Below are 17,565 nucleotides of genomic sequence, written 5' to 3'. Positions count from 1 at the left end.
TGTAACATATACTCACACCAGCCCCTGAGGTTAGCTGGGTATGTGACATATACAAACACCAGTAGTTAGCTGGGTATGTGATATACACAAACACCAGTGGTTAGCTGGGTATGTGACATATACAAACACCAGTGGTTAGCTGAGTATGTAACATATACTAACACCAGCCCCTGAGGTTAGCTGGGTATGTGACATATACAAACACCAGTAGTTAGCTGGGTATGTGATATACACAAACACCAGTGGTTAGCTGGGTATGTGATATATACAAACACCAGTAGTTAGCTGGGTATGTGCTATACACAAACACCAGTGGTTAGCTGGGTATGTGATATATACAAACACCAGTTGTTAGCTGGGTATGTGATATACACAAACACCAGTGGTTAGCTGGGTATGTGATATACACAAACACCAGTGGTTAGCTGGGTATGTGATATACACAAACACTAGTGGTTGGCTGGGTATGTGACATATACAAACACCAGTGGTTAGCTGAGTATGTGATATATACAAACACCGGTGGTTAGCTGAGTATGTAACATATACTAACACCAGCCCCTGAGGTTAGCTGGGTATGTGACATATACAAACACCAGTAGTTAGCTGGGTATGTGATATACACAAACACCAGTGGTTAGCTGGGTATGTGATATACACAAACACCAGTGGTTAGCTGGGTATGTGATATACACAAACACTAGTGGTTGGCTGGGTATGTGATATACACAAACACCAGTGGTTAGCTGGGTATGTGATATATACAAACACCAGTGGTTAGCTGAGTATGTGATATATACAAACACCAGTGGTTAGCTTGGTATGTGATATATACAAACACCAGTTGTTAGCTGGTTATGTGACATAAAAAGAAACACCAGTGGTTAGCTGGGTATGTGACATTATACAAATACTCAGTGGTTAGCTGGGTATGTGATATATACGAGGGGTGGTTGGAAAGTTTAGGGGCAAGTGCTGTAACATTTCTTATCTTTTTAAATTTTACACAATTCTCTCAATTCCTTCTTGAAGGTGGAGCTTGTCAGCAAATTCTATCTTCACCATGACAATGCAGCACCCCATACTTCTGTCATTACCAAGACAACACTAGCTGGACTAGATATTAAAACTATACCACATCCCCCGCACCATGTGACTTTTGGCTTTTACCCAAAATCAAGAACAAATTGAGAGGCACATGTTTCGATGATGTCGAAGACCTGCCAATGGGTATTTGGAAGTGTATCAGGAAAATAGCAACAGAAAACTTCAACAGCTGCTTTAAATCTTGGGTTCACAGACACGAGAAGTGTGACATGTGTATTGTGTCCCGACATTACTACATAGACTTTCTGCAATTATTTATATATTTAGTTGCCCTGCTCACATTTACCTAAAGTTGCTATGGTTATAATAATTGCATGTTATTTTTAATTTTGTAAAGTTGCTTCTGAGAATGAGTAAAAGGTATATGGAGCTATGTATGTTTAATGAATCATGTAAAAATATTAAACAAGAGGGCCAAAATGGCCCTAGGTAGCTCACCTGAGTAACATACTATAACAGTGTAAACATGTTTGACCAAGTGACTTCATGGATACAAAACTTTCGAAACACCACTCATACAAACAACAGTGGTTTGTTTGTTTGTTTTGGGTTTAATGCCGTTTTTCAACAATATTTCATTCATGTAACAGTGGGCAGTTAACCTAATCAGTGTTCCTGGATTCTGTACCAGTACAAACCTGTTCTCCACAAGTAACTGCCAACTTCCCCACATGAATCAGAAGTGGAGGACTAATGATTTCAGACACAATGTCATTTATCACCTAGAAGATGCTTTTGTAAAAAAGCGCATGTCTCCCCCAATGCAAAGTCGTATAGGCAGGAAGTCAATAGGGGTCAGGAGCGAAAGTCAAAGAGACACTGATGGTTGGCTGCAATAGGGATCATCTACTTGGCATGTCCAGTCATCCCGCTAAGTTTCAACACTCTTGGCCTAGTGGTTCTCAAGTCACTGTTCAGGCTCCTGTGACCTTGACCTTTCATCAAGTGATCCAAAAATCAATAGGGGTCATCTACTCTGCATGTTCAATCATCCTATGAAGTTTCAATATTCTGGATCAAGTGGTTCTCAAGTTATTGATCGGAAATTGTTTTCCATGTTCAGGCTCCTGTGACCTTGACCTTTAACAGAGTGACCCCAAAATCGAAAGGGGTCATCTACTCTGCATGTTCAATCATCCTATGAAGTTTCAACATTCTGGATCAAGAGGTTCTGAAGTTATTGATCGGAAATGGTTATCAATGTTCAGGCCCCTGTGACCTTGACCTTTAACAGAGTGACCCCAAAAACAAAAGGGGTCATTTACTCTGCATGACCAATCATCCTATGAAGTTTCAACATTCTGGGTTGAGTGGTTCTCAAGTTACTGACCGGAAACGGTTTTCCATATTCAGGCCCCTGTGCCCTTGACCTTGACAATAGGGGTCGTCTACTCCAGCAGCCCTATAACCCTATGAAGTTTGAAGGTTTTAAATCAAATGGTTCTCCAGTTATTGATCGGAAATGAAGTGTGACGTACGTACGGACGACGGATGGACGGACAGGGCAAAAACAATATGTCTCCCCCAGAGGGGGGGTGGGGGAGACATAAATAGTGGTTAGCTGGGTATGTGACATATACAAACACCAGTGGATAGCCGAGTATGTGACATATACAAACACAAACAGGTACTTAAAATATACAAACACTAGGGGTTAGCAGGGTATGTGACATATACTAACACTGGTGTTAATAGATGGATATGTGACATATATTAACACTTACTGTTAGCTAGATATGCGACATATATTAATACACAAACATTAGCGGTTAGCAGGATATGTGACATGTACACTGGTTTGCTTGATATGTTTACGTAACACTTTACATATATCATGAGGATCAAAAGAAACTAAAACTTTATCTGTATCAGGAGTGTTACTAGACTAAGGAGTGTCAGAAGCCAAAAGCTTCCCAAGTATAGGGAGTGTCATGGACAGTGTATGATGTATTATCTGTCTCTGAACTCTGAGTTAAATGGTATCTTCCTTTTACTTCCAGTATCTTAATTTTCTCCAAAAGATCATAATTTATGTCCATTAAACAAGGACTTCTCAGACTTTCCCTAGATCTAAGAAAGCACTTAGGCTCAAATCATTTCTCCCTGTCATAAGCATGGGATTGGTTTCTAATAATTCACCTTTTCAGTTTCTCCAACATTTGCACAGACATACTCAGAAATGTACTTACTCTACATCAATAATCCAAATTTTCACTTAGGAAAATGGATGAAAATAGAAATGTATGACATTTAAGTCTGCAAATCCTACCAGGATCAAATGTCATAAGGCACTTTTCTCACATTGAATCTTTTATACTGAAAGAAGATTTACACATGTAGAACCATGAGCCTTCAGTAAGATATAACTTTTTCAAATGATAGCATTCTACCTATTACACAACTTGGCTCGAACCTATAGGGTTTAAAGTAAATGATTTTACTGATTAAGCTTTAAACAGCCATGTCAAATTTTGTAGCTTAGATTTATAAACTTTATTACACTTTTATAATGAAATGGTGTAACATCTTTACAGTCATTATCTTATTACACCAAATGTGAAAACCAACATAGTGCGTTTGCGACCAACATGGATCCAGACCAGCCTGCGCATCTGCACAGTCTGTTCAGGATCCATGCTGTTCGCTTTCAAGGCCTATTCCAATTAGAGAAACTGTTAGCGAACAGCATGGATCCTGACCAGACTGTGCGGATGCGCAGGCTGATCGCAAAATGCACTACATTGGTTTTCTCATGGCAAGGCTCATATCTTGATACCGGCCACAGATTAAGCAATTAGAGAATGCAATTGAGAAAAAGAGCAATGTTTCAAAATACAGCTTCATCTATTAAGGGGTTTACGAATTGGTAAAACTGAATTAGATGGCCTTGAACCCATGTAACTGAAGTAGTGTTCTGCACAGCCACTTAGTTATGTCTCATTAGGTTAAATATTTGTGCCAAATTAATTGTCTACTATTGTATGTGCCTTTAAATTATTTTCTTTGTAAGCATTGAGCTATTCCTTACCATCAGATTTATTTATGTTAGACAGTATGGATGGTTTAAGAAGACGGTTTGCTACATATCTAGAGCTTAATGTAGTGGATCTGTAACGACAATCGCAAATTTCCATTCAATAACATATTCCATGTAAGTTATTTTGGTATTCTAATTGGTACGAACAGAAAGCCAGGTGCTCATATCTTTTCCGTGGCCGTAACGTAATAAAACGTATTAGCGTCTGATGGCCCTTTCACGCTTCCGTAGAATCAACATTATTAAACAAAATTAATTTTGAAAATATTTCTGAAATGTCTAGGTCTGCAGCCCTCAAACACCAAAATATCTGATATCTGAGGCATATACTGACACTTTTAGACAACATCAAAAAGGACCTTTTGAATGGTTTGACAAAGTTTAAAAAATCTCCATAATATATACCCTTACTCCATTACGGACCCCTATGGGATATGTGTTTATTCCGAGTGCAAATAATTTTTTTCATAGATGAAAAGCTGACATGTTGTGCGAAAGCTCAGGTATTTTCAAATTGTTAGAAAGTGTTGAAAATTGACTCCTTATTAGCAAAAAACAAGAGCACCGCCTTGCAGGTGCAGACGCTCATCTGATCCGTATAATAGAAATACTGACCTATCCTTGATTTTCTAAGTCCAAAAGGGGCCATAATTCTTGCAAAAAGCAATGCAGAGTTATGGTACTTGTTGTGCAGTGTCAGCTTTTAATCGCAAATAACTGCTCCAAGTTTTAAAGCGATAGCTTTGACCGTAAAAGAGAAAAGTTGACCTAAACGCAAAACTTAACCAAGAAATCTGATATTTTTTATGTCAAAAAGGGGTCATAATTCTTGCAAAAAGCAGGATGGAATTACGTTTCTTGCTGTACAGAGTCAGCTTTTTATGGTGAACAAGTGTTGCAAGTTTTAAAGCAATAGCTTCGATAGTTTAGGAGAAAAGCTGACCTAAACACAAAACTTAACCAAGAAATCTGATTTTCTAAGTCCAAAAGGGGCCATAATTCTTGCAAAAAGCAGGATGGAGTTATGTTTCTTGCTGTACAGAGTCAGTTTTTGATGGTGAACAAGTGTTGCAAGTTTCAAAGCAATAGCTTTAGTAGTTTAGGAGAAAAGTTGACCTAAACATAAAACTTAACTGAGAAATCTGATTTTCCATACGTAACTATGCCTGGCAAGATTGTATAAAGATGTGCTGGCCTTCCTAAGGATATGAGCTTCATAATTATCTCAAGAATGCCAAACACTATACAAGAATATGTAATCATATGGTGACTGCAAAATGATATTACCAGTCCACTACCATAATGGAAAAGTGTTTCAGTTGAAAACAATATCCTGTTCAGCTCTCAAACTGACTTTAATTTCACAACACACAATTACCTGTGACGTTGAAAGGTTTAGATGCATACATTGGATTGTCCGGGTTGCCTCCTCTCTGTACCTGCGATACAATCAAATCAGTTATTATTAAAGTCATTACTTCTGGCACTTCATACTTCATAGGGCAAAAAGCTGGAGAGGTTGTGTTTTTTTTGATGTGCGTAAATAAACATTTTATATATTAATGGCTAATACCAATAATTTACAGTCTAATTAGTCAAATATGGTACCTTTTGGGTATAAATGTGTGTACATGTTAAAAATCATGACAGAAATCTAACCAAATAGTATTTTCTCACAACTGTTTCATATTACTAATAATATTATATATACTTTTGCGAAATACAGACATATGCATATATTTTAAAACCATCATAACTCAAAGCCATGATATGAAAAAACGACTTAGTCTGTTTCTAATTGTTTCCCCAACTGGTTGATGCATCACTTAAAAATGGAGCAATATACACCCAAAGGATTATATGAGGAGAGAAGTAGTGTGCGTGTGTGTGCAGTGGTGGTGACAGGATACAAAGAGACAAGAAACTAAATGAAAAAAAAAAATTCATTTGGGGGTGGTGGAGGGGACGTTGGGGGATAGTAATGTAGATCATTGCAGTCTAGACATTGTCTCATCACCACCTGCCTATATTCCAAGTTTCAAGTCAATACCTTTAATATTTTGTAAGTAATATGCTCTGGATATGAAAGATGAAAATTACTCTCCAGACATGAATTATAACAGACGGATGGACAGACAGACAGACAGACAGACGCAAACACCATCACACAACAAGCATATAACAAGAGGACCATGATGGTCCTGAATTGCTCACCTCTTCCCACATGACCCAGTTTTGAGTATGACGTCGTTCTTTTTATTATTTGACATAGTGACCTAGTTTTTGAGCTCATGTGACCAAGTTTTGAACTTGACCTAGATATTATCAAGATAAAAATTCTGACCAATTTTCATGAAGATCCACTGAAAAATATGGTCTCTAGAGAGGTCACAAGGTTTTTCTATTATTTGACCTACTGACCTAGTTTTCGAAGGTATGTGACCCTGTTTTGAACTTTAACTAAATATCATCAAGGTGAACATTCTCATGAAAAATATGGCCTCTAGAGAGGTCACAAGGTTTTTCTACTTTTATACCTACTGGCCTAGTTTTTGACCGCACCTGACATAGTTTCGAAACAGACCTTGATATCATCAAGGTGAACATTTAGATCAATTTTCATGAAGATCCATTGAAAAATATGGCCTCTAGAGAGGTCAAATTTTTTTAATAACTTTAGACCTACTGACCTAGTTTTTGATCGCAGTTTACCCAGTTTCAAACCTGACCTAGATATCATGAAGATGAACATTCAGACCAACTTTCATACAGATCCCATGAAAAGTATGGCCTCTAGAGAGGTCACAAGCTTTTTTATTATTTGACCTACTGACCTAGTTTTTTAAGGCACGTGGCCCAGTTTCGAACTTGACCTAGATATCATCAAGATTAACATTCAGACCAATTTTCATACAGATCCCGTGAAAAATATGGCCTTTAGAGAGGTCACAAGGTTTTTCTATTATTTGACCTACTGACCTAGTTTTTCAGGGCACGTGACCCACTTTCGAGCTTGACCTAGATATCATCAAGGTGGACATTCAGACCAACTTTCATACAGATCCCAAAAAAAATATGGCCTTTAGAGAGGTCACAAGGTTTTTCTATCATTTGACCTACTGACCTAGTTTTTGAAGGCACATGACCCATTTTACAAACCTGACCTACATATCATCAAGGTGAACATTCTGACCAATTTTCGTCAAGATCTCATGAAATATATGGCCTCTAGAGAGGTCACAAGGTTTGTCTATTTTTAGACCTACTGACCTAGTTTTTGACCGCACGTGACCCAGTTTCGAACTTGACCTAGATATCATCAAGATGAACATCCAGACCAACTTTCATACAGATCCCATGAAAAATATGGCCTTTAGAGAGGTCACAAGGTTTTTCTATTATTTGACCTACTGACCTAGTTTTTATCGGCACGTGACCCAGTTTCAAACTTGACCTAGATATCATCAAGGTGAACATTCTGACCAATTTTCATGAAGATCTCATGTAATATATGGCCTCTAGAGAGGTCACAAGGTTTTTCTATTTTTAGACCTACTGACCTAGTTTATAACCGCATGTGACCCAGTTTCAAACTTGACATAGATATCATCAAGATAAACATTCAGACCAAATTTCATACAGTTCCCATGAAAAATATGGCCTTTAGAGAGGTCACAAGGTTTTTCTATTATTTGACTTACTGACCTAGTTTTTGACCGCACATGACCCAGTTTCGAACTTGACCTAGATATCATCAAGGTGAACATTCTGACCAATTTTCATGAAGATCTTGTGAAATATATGGCCTCTAGAGAGGTCACAAGGTTTTTCTATTTTTAGACCTACTGACCTAGTTTTTGATGGCACGTGACCCAGTTTCAAACTTGACCTAGATATTATCAAGGTGAACACTCTGACCAATTTTCATCAAGATCTTTTGAAATATATGGCCTCTAGAGAGGTCACAAGGTTTTTCTATTTTTAGACCTACTGACCTAGTTTTTGAAGGCACGTGACCCAGTTTCGAACTTGACCTAGATATCATCAAGATAAACATTCTGACCAACTTTCAAAAAGATCCCATGAAAAATGTGACCTCTAGAGTGGTCACAAGCAAAAGTTTACAGACGGATGCACGCAAGGACGGATGGACAGACAGACGACGGACACCGCGCGATCACAAAAGCTCACCTTGTCACTTTGTGACAGGTGAGCTAAAAATGCATTGGCATCATTTGCATTGAGAAAAAATTGGTGAAACATGTATATGAGCAATAACTTACAAATATCCTGTATGTGCCTGCCTCTACATTCTTGAAAACTACAACATCCTGACCCTGAAAAAATTGTAAATATTTTAAAGCCTTAGTAAGGTGTGTAGACAGAGGTGATTCTTAAGTCTGAAGCACAGCCCATTCTAGCTTCATGGTAACAGACCTCTCTGATAAACAAGAGGACCATGATGGTCCTGAATCGCTCACCTATCCCCACATGACCCAGTGTTGAACTGAGTATGATGTCGTTATTTCTATTATTTGACATAGTGAGCTAGTTTTTGAGCACATGTGACCTAGATATCATCAAGATAAAAAATTTCGACCAATTTTCATGAAGATCCATTGAAAAATATGACCTCTAGAGGTCACAAGGTTTTTCTATTATTTGACCTAACGACCTAGTTTTTGAAGGCATGTGACCCACTTTTGAACTTGACCTAGATATCATCAAGGTGAACATTCTCACCAATTTTCATGAAGATCTCATGAAAAATATGGCCTCTAGAGAGGTCACAAGGCTTTTCTATTTTTCCACCTACTGACCTAGTTTTTGACCGCACATGACCCACTTTCGAACTTGACCTAGAAATCATCAAGCTGAACACTCTCATCAATTTTCATGAAGATCCATTGAGAAATATGGCCTCTAGAGAGGTCACAAGGTTTTTCTATTTTTAGACCTACTGACCTAGTTTTTGACCACACGTGACCCAGTTTCGAACTTGACCTAGATATCATCAAGATGAACATTCTGATCAATTTTCATGAAGATCTCTTGAAAAATATGGCCTCTAGAGAGGTCACAAGGTTTTTTGATTTTTAGATCTACTGACCTAGTTATTGACCGCACATGACCCAGTTTTGAACTTGACCTAAATATCATCAAGTTGAACATTCTGACCAATTTTCATAAAGATCCCATGAAAAATATGGCCTCTAGAGAGGTCACAAAGTTTTTCTGTTTTTAGATCTACTGACCTAGTTGTTGACCGCACGTGACCCAGTTTCAAATTTGACCTAGATATCATCAAGATGAACATTCAGACCAACTTTCATACAGATCCAAGAAAAATATGGCCTCTAGAGAGGTCACAAGGTTTTTTTATTATTTGACCTACTGACCTAGTTTTTGAAAAGACGTGACCAAGTTTCGAACTTGACCTAGATATCATGAAGGTGAACATTCAGACCAACTTTCATACAGATCCCGTGAAAAATATGGCCTCTAGGGAGGTCACAAGGTTTTTCTATTATTTGACCTACTGACCTAGTTTTTGAAAACACGTTACCAAGTTTCGAACTTGACCTAGATATCATCAAGGTGAACATTCAGACCAAATTTCATACAGATCCCATGAAAAATATGGCCTCTAGAGAGGTCACAAGGTTTTTCTATTATTTGACCTACTGACCTAGTTTTTGATGGCAGGTGACCCAGTTTCGAACTTGACCTAGATATCATCAAGGTGAACGTTCTGACCAATTTTCATGAAGATCTTTTGAAATATATGGCCTCTAGAGAGGTCACAAGGTTTGTCTATTTTTAGATCTACTGACCTAGTTTTTGATGGCACGTGACCCAGTTTCGAACTTGACCTAGATATCATCAAGGTGAACATTCTGACCAATCTTCATGAAGATCTTGTGAAATATATTGCCTCTAGAGAGGTCACAAGGTTTTTCTATTTTTAGACCTACTGACCTAGTTTTTATCGGCACGTGACCCAGTTTCGAACCTGACCTAGATATCATCAAGGTGAACATTCTGACCAACTTTCATAAAGATCCCACGAAAAATGTGACCTCTAGAGTGGTCACAAGCAAAAGTTTACGCACGCACGCACGCACGCACGCACGGACGACGGACGACGGACGCTGCGCGATCACAAAAGTTCACCTTGTCACTATGTGACAGGTGAGCTAAAAAAATAACAGGAGGGCTGTAAAGGTCCTAAGTAACCCACTTGACTTGTATCTTAGAACTGAGAAAGTTAGAAGTTTTTGTTTTACATTTAGCTAACCATTTGAAAAAGCTTGCAAAAACTGATGCAAGGACGCTTTAGTTTGGTAAAGAAAAACTGAGTTATTCATCAAAAGAAGTCAATAAAAATTTTCTGTTTCAAGCTCTGGTGGCCCTGAACAAACATGATGATGATAACCATCAATTAGAAGATACTTCAAACAAGTTTGGTGAACATTATGAAGCTGTTCAAAAAAAGGTTGTTTGAAGGTTTTTGGCTCTGGTAGCCCCTATCGAAAGTCATTAGTGTTTCATTAAATAAATTTGAGAAATGTCCATCCAAGGCTGCTACAGACCCAAGTTTATGGTGATTATTATATTGTTTAGATTTTCCAAATCTCAATTGTCATCACAATTTAGTAAAGAGATAGGCAAGAAAAATGGTCTTACATGCCTGAATGACAGCACGGATATATAAAACCTCTCACTATGGCTCAGTTTCTGGTTTCACACAATCTCCTGGTTAGGTAAAACACTGCCTATACACAGGCGGGCAGATTTTCAACAGTATCTTTTTTCAGCCTTACCTGCTAATTTCTAAAATGGACTGGTCCATCATTCAATTTGGGCTATACCAACTATTATTCAAAGGGGTGCATGGATGTGCAGGCTGATCTTGGTCTGCACTGGTCACAAAGGCAGACTCACTTGCCATCAGCAGGCTAAAGGTTAAGAAGGTAAGTTCACAACCCTCAGGACAGCACCAATAATTTTAATCCCACTAACACCTGGTTTCTCATTTAATTGACTGTCCCTTTGGCCGGGAAAACCCTGCCTTTACACAGCCAAGCATAATTTGAGGGTTAAACGCAATACTGTAGTTACTTCTATTAAATAAAGAAGGACTTACGACAGTACTGCGTTCAACCCTCGAATTATAAACATCCTTATAGTAACAACACTTGTCTAGAAATAACAGCAAGCAAAACTTATGATTGTAACACTAGACAACTCACAAAACATCAGTCCCAATCTGTGGCCCTAGTTACCTTCCCTGACAGTCTGTCCACAGAGTCAGAAGCAACAGTTATTTAAGAGGTACTTCACTCTTTCAAGTAAGATTGCTTAGTCTCTAAGCACAATGACGATTTCATGGAAAAAGAAAAATATTTCTGAACAGAAAATTTTGTGCTTGTTTTTGTGTAATAAAATGAGCACTTTACAGTACCTGAACAAAGTAACCCACTGTCTTATATTATTGATTTGTTTTTCTCCATAATTGGTGACATCACAGCTTTATTAGCCACTGTAAAAATGTCTGATTCTATATTCATTGTCATGTACCGGCACCAGATAACAGTTATGTTTATAAACATGGACGGATCCAGATGGAAGGGGAAGAAGCATTTTATAGAAATATTTCGATGACAAAATTCAATACATATCGTAGCCCAGACCAACCTATAAACCGGGCCAGTCTATTTTATAAGTACAACAACACGCTTGACCCATTTAAACGAGCTGTAAGTGTATTAGCGCATTATTATTTGTACTTTTACAAGGATCTATTTCATCAAATTACAACATTTGAAAGCCATCTATTCTGGTGTGCTTAGTTTGGAAGACAAATCAGCATGACTTTACACTGTGTTAAATGCTGTATGTTCATGCATATATTTAATAGGTGTTTTTTTCCATAGGTTTTATGCAGAACCATGCTAAAGAGTGTTTCTGTTCACAAGATAGATGTATTACCTACAGCAAATTAAACTAGAACTGTCACAGGAGTGACTCATACCCCCACCATACGGTCTTGTCACAGAAGAATGGCAACCATAAGAAATCTTAAAAATACTTAGTCTTTGGAGTACTTCATCCTGGGCTTCCACATATCGTCACCTCAATGCAACAAAGTCGTATCTTATTATAAATTTATATAGAGATACGACTTTGTTGCGTTGAGGTGACGATATATGTAATACGAGTATAATACTAGTATAGTAATACTAGTAAATATAAAAAATCTCTAATATTAGAGATACACTAAAAGTGAATACAAAAAAGTGTCTTACCGACCCATGTTACCACAGAAAAATGTATTTACTTTTTACATAGGACTTATAGCAAAAAAGTTAGAAAAATACCTAAAATATTGAAAATGTAAAAATAGTATTTCTAAAAATAGACTAATTCCTGGAATTTAAGGGGAAGAAACTCAGTACAAGATTTCAAGATAGTAAGTTTAAAAGCTCTAAGCCAATCAGAATGAGATATACCGGTAGTGAAAATACAACAAAATTAACCTTAAATTCTAGGTAAAAGGGGACACAACTAAAGAAAAATTGGTGTCAGAGTTATGCACCTTGTGTCCCATGATGTGGGTGATGAGGTGGAACATCTATTTTAAGTCTGAATCAAATCCATTTTGTAATAACTGAGATATAGTGAAAATACATCAAAATTAACCTTAAATTCTAAGTAAAAAGGGGCATAATTCATGAAAAATTGGTGTCAGAGTTATGCACTTTGTGTCACATGATGTGGGTGATGAGATGGAACATCTATTTTAAGTCTGAATCAAATCCATTTTGTAATAACTGAGATATAGTGAAAATACATCAAAATCAACCTTAAATTTAAAGTAAAAGGGGACATAATTCATAAAAAATTTATGTCAGAGTTAAGCACCTTATGTCACATGATCTGGGTGATGAGGTGGAACAACTATTTTAAGTTTGAATCAAATCCATTTCATAATAACTGAGATATAGTGAAAATACAACAAAATTAACCTTAAATTCTAAGTAAAAGGGGACATAATTCATGAAAACTTGGTGTCAGAGTTATGCACCTTGTGTCACATGATGTGGGCACATGATGTGGGTGATGTGGTGGAACATCCATTTTAAGTTTGAATCAAATCCATTCAGTAGTAACTGAGATATAGTGAAAATACATCAAAATCAACCTTAAATTCTAAGTAAAAAGGGGCATAATTCATAAAAAATTGGCGTCAGAGTTATGCACCTTGTGTCACATGATGTGGGTGATGAGGTGGAACATCTATTTTAAGTTTGAATCAAATCCATTTAGTAATAACTGAGATATAGTGAAAATACAACAAAATTAACCTTAAATTCTAAGTAAATGGGGAACATCATTCATGAAAACTTGGTGTCAGAGTTATGCACCTTGTGTCACATGATGTGGGTGATAAGGTGGAACATGTATTTTAAGTTTGAATCAAATCCATTTGGTAATTAACTGAGATAATAGATTTCGGGACTCGATGGGATGCGACGCGACAAAACTGGCTCCTATATACCCCCCTCAAACATGTTTGGTGGGGGTATAAATATTTCATTCAATTTAATGTCACGAGTTGGACTAACAAAAGATTTACCAAAGTTGAATATGATTTTGTGAATTTTGTATTATACAATTATGGAACCTGGCTTAGAGTAGTCACTTCATGCTACTGAAGGGTTCTGAAGTGGAAATCTGCATACATGCAAAACTTTCAACAAAATTTCTAAGTAAAAAAAATTGAAATAATTTGAGCCGCACCATGAGAAAACCAACATGGATCCGTGCAGTCTGGTCAGGATCCATGCTGTTCGCTAAAGGTTTCTCTAACTGCAATAGGCTTTGAAAGCGAAAAGCATGGATCCTGACCAGACTGCACAGATGCGCAGACTGGACTGGATCCATGCTGGTCGCAATTGCACTATGTTGGTTTTCTCATGGTGCGGCTCAGTTTTGTCAAAATGTAAGCCAGAAATATGAAACCTGCCATGAGAGTTAATCTTAAATTATGCAAAAGATGTATGTGGAGTTCAAAAACACTGGTTTCCATTTCATTGTAAGGCAACTTTTTCACATATTTTGGGGTACATTAAAGTGACATTTTGTATTGTCATATTAACATGAATGTTTATGAGGTGTCCATACAAATTATAGAAAAAATGGTTTGGCATGTGAAAATCATTAAAAAATCAACATTTTGCATTATATAGGTGTACACATTATACTTAAAACCATCTTCCAATGTATGTTTATTTGTTGTTGTTTTTTTATATAAATGGCATTCAAAGTTTTCATCAACAAGAGCTGTCCATAAGACAGCGTGCTAGACTTTTCTCAGTGCTTGACTCTGAATTAAAGCTTTGCCAGTGAAAAAAAATTCGAAGTTAAAAAGGGACATAACTCTGTCAAAATTCAAATCAGAGTTATGGGAATTGTGTCTCCTGATGTAGACTTTGATAGTAAATAATTATTTTGAGTTTCAAGTCAAAAGCTTTAATATAGTAACAGAGATATTTGACTTTATCAAAAATTTTAACAAAAAATTCTAAGTTAAAAAGGGGCATAATTCTGTCAAAATTCAAATCAGAGTTATGGGGATTGTTTCTTCTGGTGTAGACTTTGATGGTAAATAAATATTTTAAGTTTCAAATCAAAAGCTTTGAAAGTAACAGAGATATTTCACTTTATCAAAAACTTTTACCAAAAATTGTAAGTTAAAAAGGGGCATCAGTCTGTCAAAATTCTAATCAGAGTTATGGGAATTGTGTCTCCTGGTGAATACTTTGATAGTAAATAACTATTTTGAGTTTCAAGTCAAAAGCTTTGGTGTAGACTTTGATGGTAAATAAGTATTTTAAGTTTCAAGTCAATAGCTTTGATAGTAACAGAGATATTTGAATTTATCAAAAACTTTAACCAAAAATTCTAAGTAAACAAGAGGGTCATGATGACCCTGAAGCACTCACCTGAGTAATATGAGCCACATGTTTCAAATGTCAAACTGAGGCTAAAATATTAGAAAGTAGGTCAGTAGGTCGCATTCATGGTCACTGAAAGACAGATTTAAGATTGGTGTGCAAAACTGTACATGTCATCCAAATTTAAAGGCTGTATCTTAAAAGACAAGAAAGTAGGTCAGTAGGTCAAGGTCACAGTCAAGTGATCCCTAATTGCTTGGGTCATCAGGTAGTTATAACTAAATGGTCTAGGAAATATGACCTGATAATTTTTTAAGTATTTTTTCTTATATAACTCGTAATTATAACAAGTGACCCCCGGGGCGGGGCCTCTTTTCACCCCAGGGGCATAATTTGAAATACTTGTTAGAGATCCACCAGGCAATGTTACACACCAAATATCAAATGCCTAGGCCTTGAACTTTCAGACAAGAAGATCTTTATTTTTTTTCCTATATAAGTCTATGTAAAACTTGGTACCCCCAGGGCAGAGCCTCTTTTCACCCTAGGGACATAATTTGAACAATTTTGGTAGAGGACCACAATGCTACATACAAAATATCAAAGGCCTAGGTGATGTGGTTTTAGACAAGAAGATTTTTAAAGTTTTTTACTATATAAGTCTATGTAAAACTTGTGACCCCGGGGCGGGGCCTCTTTTCACCCCAGGAGCACAATTTGAACAATCTTCATAGAGGACCATAAGATGATGTCTCATGCTAAATATCAAGGCTCTAGGCCTTGCGGTTTTGGACAAGCAGATTTTTAAAGTTTTTCCTTTTGGTTGCCATGGCAACCAGAATTCTATATGGAATTAAATTCTTTGAACAATTTTGCAAGGGGACCACCTGAGGATCATTCCTGTGAAGTTTGGTGTAATTCTGCCCAGTGGTTTTCAAGAAGATTTTTTTAGAAAATACTGACGGACGGACGACTGACAACGGACTACGAACGACGGACATTGAGCGGTCACAAAAGCTCACCATGAGCCTTTGGCTCAGGTGAGCTAAAAAGGGGCATAATTCTGTCAAAATTCGAATCAGAGTTATGGGGATTGTTTCTCCTGGTGTAGACTTTGATAGTAAATAAATGTTTTAAGTTTCAAGTCAATAGCTTTGATAGTAACAGAGATATTTGACTTTATCAAAAACTTTAACCAACGGCAACGCCGATACCAACACCAACGCCAACACCGGGGGGAGTGCAATAGCCCTACTTTTTCTTCAAAAAGTCGAGCTAAAAACTGTATGTAGCTTTAAAGGAAAGTGTAGACAGATGTCATTTTTTTCATTGGTACAGCTTTTGGTCTTTAAAGGGAAATGATAATCTAGAGTCTACTAACACTTATGCAGACCTTAAGCAAGTGCTGTAAATTATATTTGATTCTTTTGCAATTATGAAGACATTAAGAGATTAATTAATAATAATCTATTCTGCATCATTGTTACCATATAGTGGTGAAAATATATAATTAATAATAATCTATTCTGCATCATTGTTACTAGAGGTACGCGGTATTACCGGTATACCGGTAACCGTGGTACCATCTTCCCGTGGTACGATACCGCGGTACCATCGGGGAATACCGGTATTTTATCAACATTATCCCTACTTCTGTTTATTTTTAATTTACATTGTCTATGTAGCCTTCCGTAACAGCAATTGACACCATGCATGATTTTCCGATTTATATCTCTGGAATTCCCATGCTGCTATTATTAGTTTCCAAAAATAACCACCCAATGGTGCAATTGAACATGTATGATCGACCGCGTGATCCCCAATCAAAACCTTCGAAAACCTCCAGATTATTCCGTATAGATGGATGACGTCATGGGCACACTTGTTTTTACTTTGAGTCTGGTAAATTGGGCGAGTCCTGACTTCTTGTTTAAATGATGATAGTTTAAAATATCCCAGTATGTATTTGCACGTATTAAAAAAGAAATAAATAGTATGGAAAATGTTGAGTCGAAATTTATTATTTTTTGTCTGAAAACGATCTGATGAAGCCTTCATAAAAGTTACTGGTTTATCAAAGGGGTGCACGAATCGAACTTCAAACAAGCGCGACCTATATACATGTGACCCAGTGCTTCCCTAGAGACAATTATTATGGCGTCTTCCGACGAACACACGCTAGTAAAAAATACTAAGGGTCATTAATCTAACTAGTCATTAGTCAAGTTAATATTCCAGCGTATTTTTTTCTTTAATTCTAGTCAAGTAACTAGTCTTCGTTGTTGCTCATAATAAATTAAGTATTTCTGAGAGTTTTTCAATATTTTTATGACCACTACCATAGCTGTAAGTCTTACGATAGATATGGTGGTATACCGTGGTATATACCGCGGTAATTAGGATAAAACCGTGGTATACCGCGGTAGTTTTTTCAAGGCGGTACCCAGCCCTAATTGTTAC

At 37.0% G+C, this 17,565-nt stretch overlaps 1 protein-coding gene across 5 annotated transcripts in view; it reads right to left on the bottom strand.

The window, feature by feature from the left end:
* Positions 1–17,565, bottom strand: part of LOC123529047 (uncharacterized) — a 172,131-nt gene that overhangs the window by 40,984 nt on the left and 113,582 nt on the right. For all 5 annotated transcript variants that reach the window (XR_008366710.1, XM_045309232.2, XM_045309233.2 and 2 more), the window contains 2 exons: positions 8,428–8,481; positions 5,523–5,583 (listed from right to left, as the gene is read on the bottom strand). Coding sequence is in view for 4 of the 5 variants with exons in the window: in XM_045309232.2 (XP_045165167.2) it covers positions 5,523–5,583; positions 8,428–8,481 (115 nt within the window). In the remaining variant the exon portion in view is untranslated. The remainder of the gene's footprint in view (positions 1–5,522; positions 5,584–8,427; positions 8,482–17,565) is intronic.

The sequence above is a fragment of the Mercenaria mercenaria genome, chromosome 13, assembly GCF_021730395.1.
Source record: "Mercenaria mercenaria strain notata chromosome 13, MADL_Memer_1, whole genome shotgun sequence".
In the NCBI taxonomy this organism is placed as follows: domain Eukaryota; kingdom Metazoa; phylum Mollusca; class Bivalvia; order Venerida; family Veneridae; genus Mercenaria; species Mercenaria mercenaria.
The sequence above is the reverse complement of the archived record's forward strand: the minus strand, read 5'-3'. Positions and strand labels throughout refer to the sequence as shown.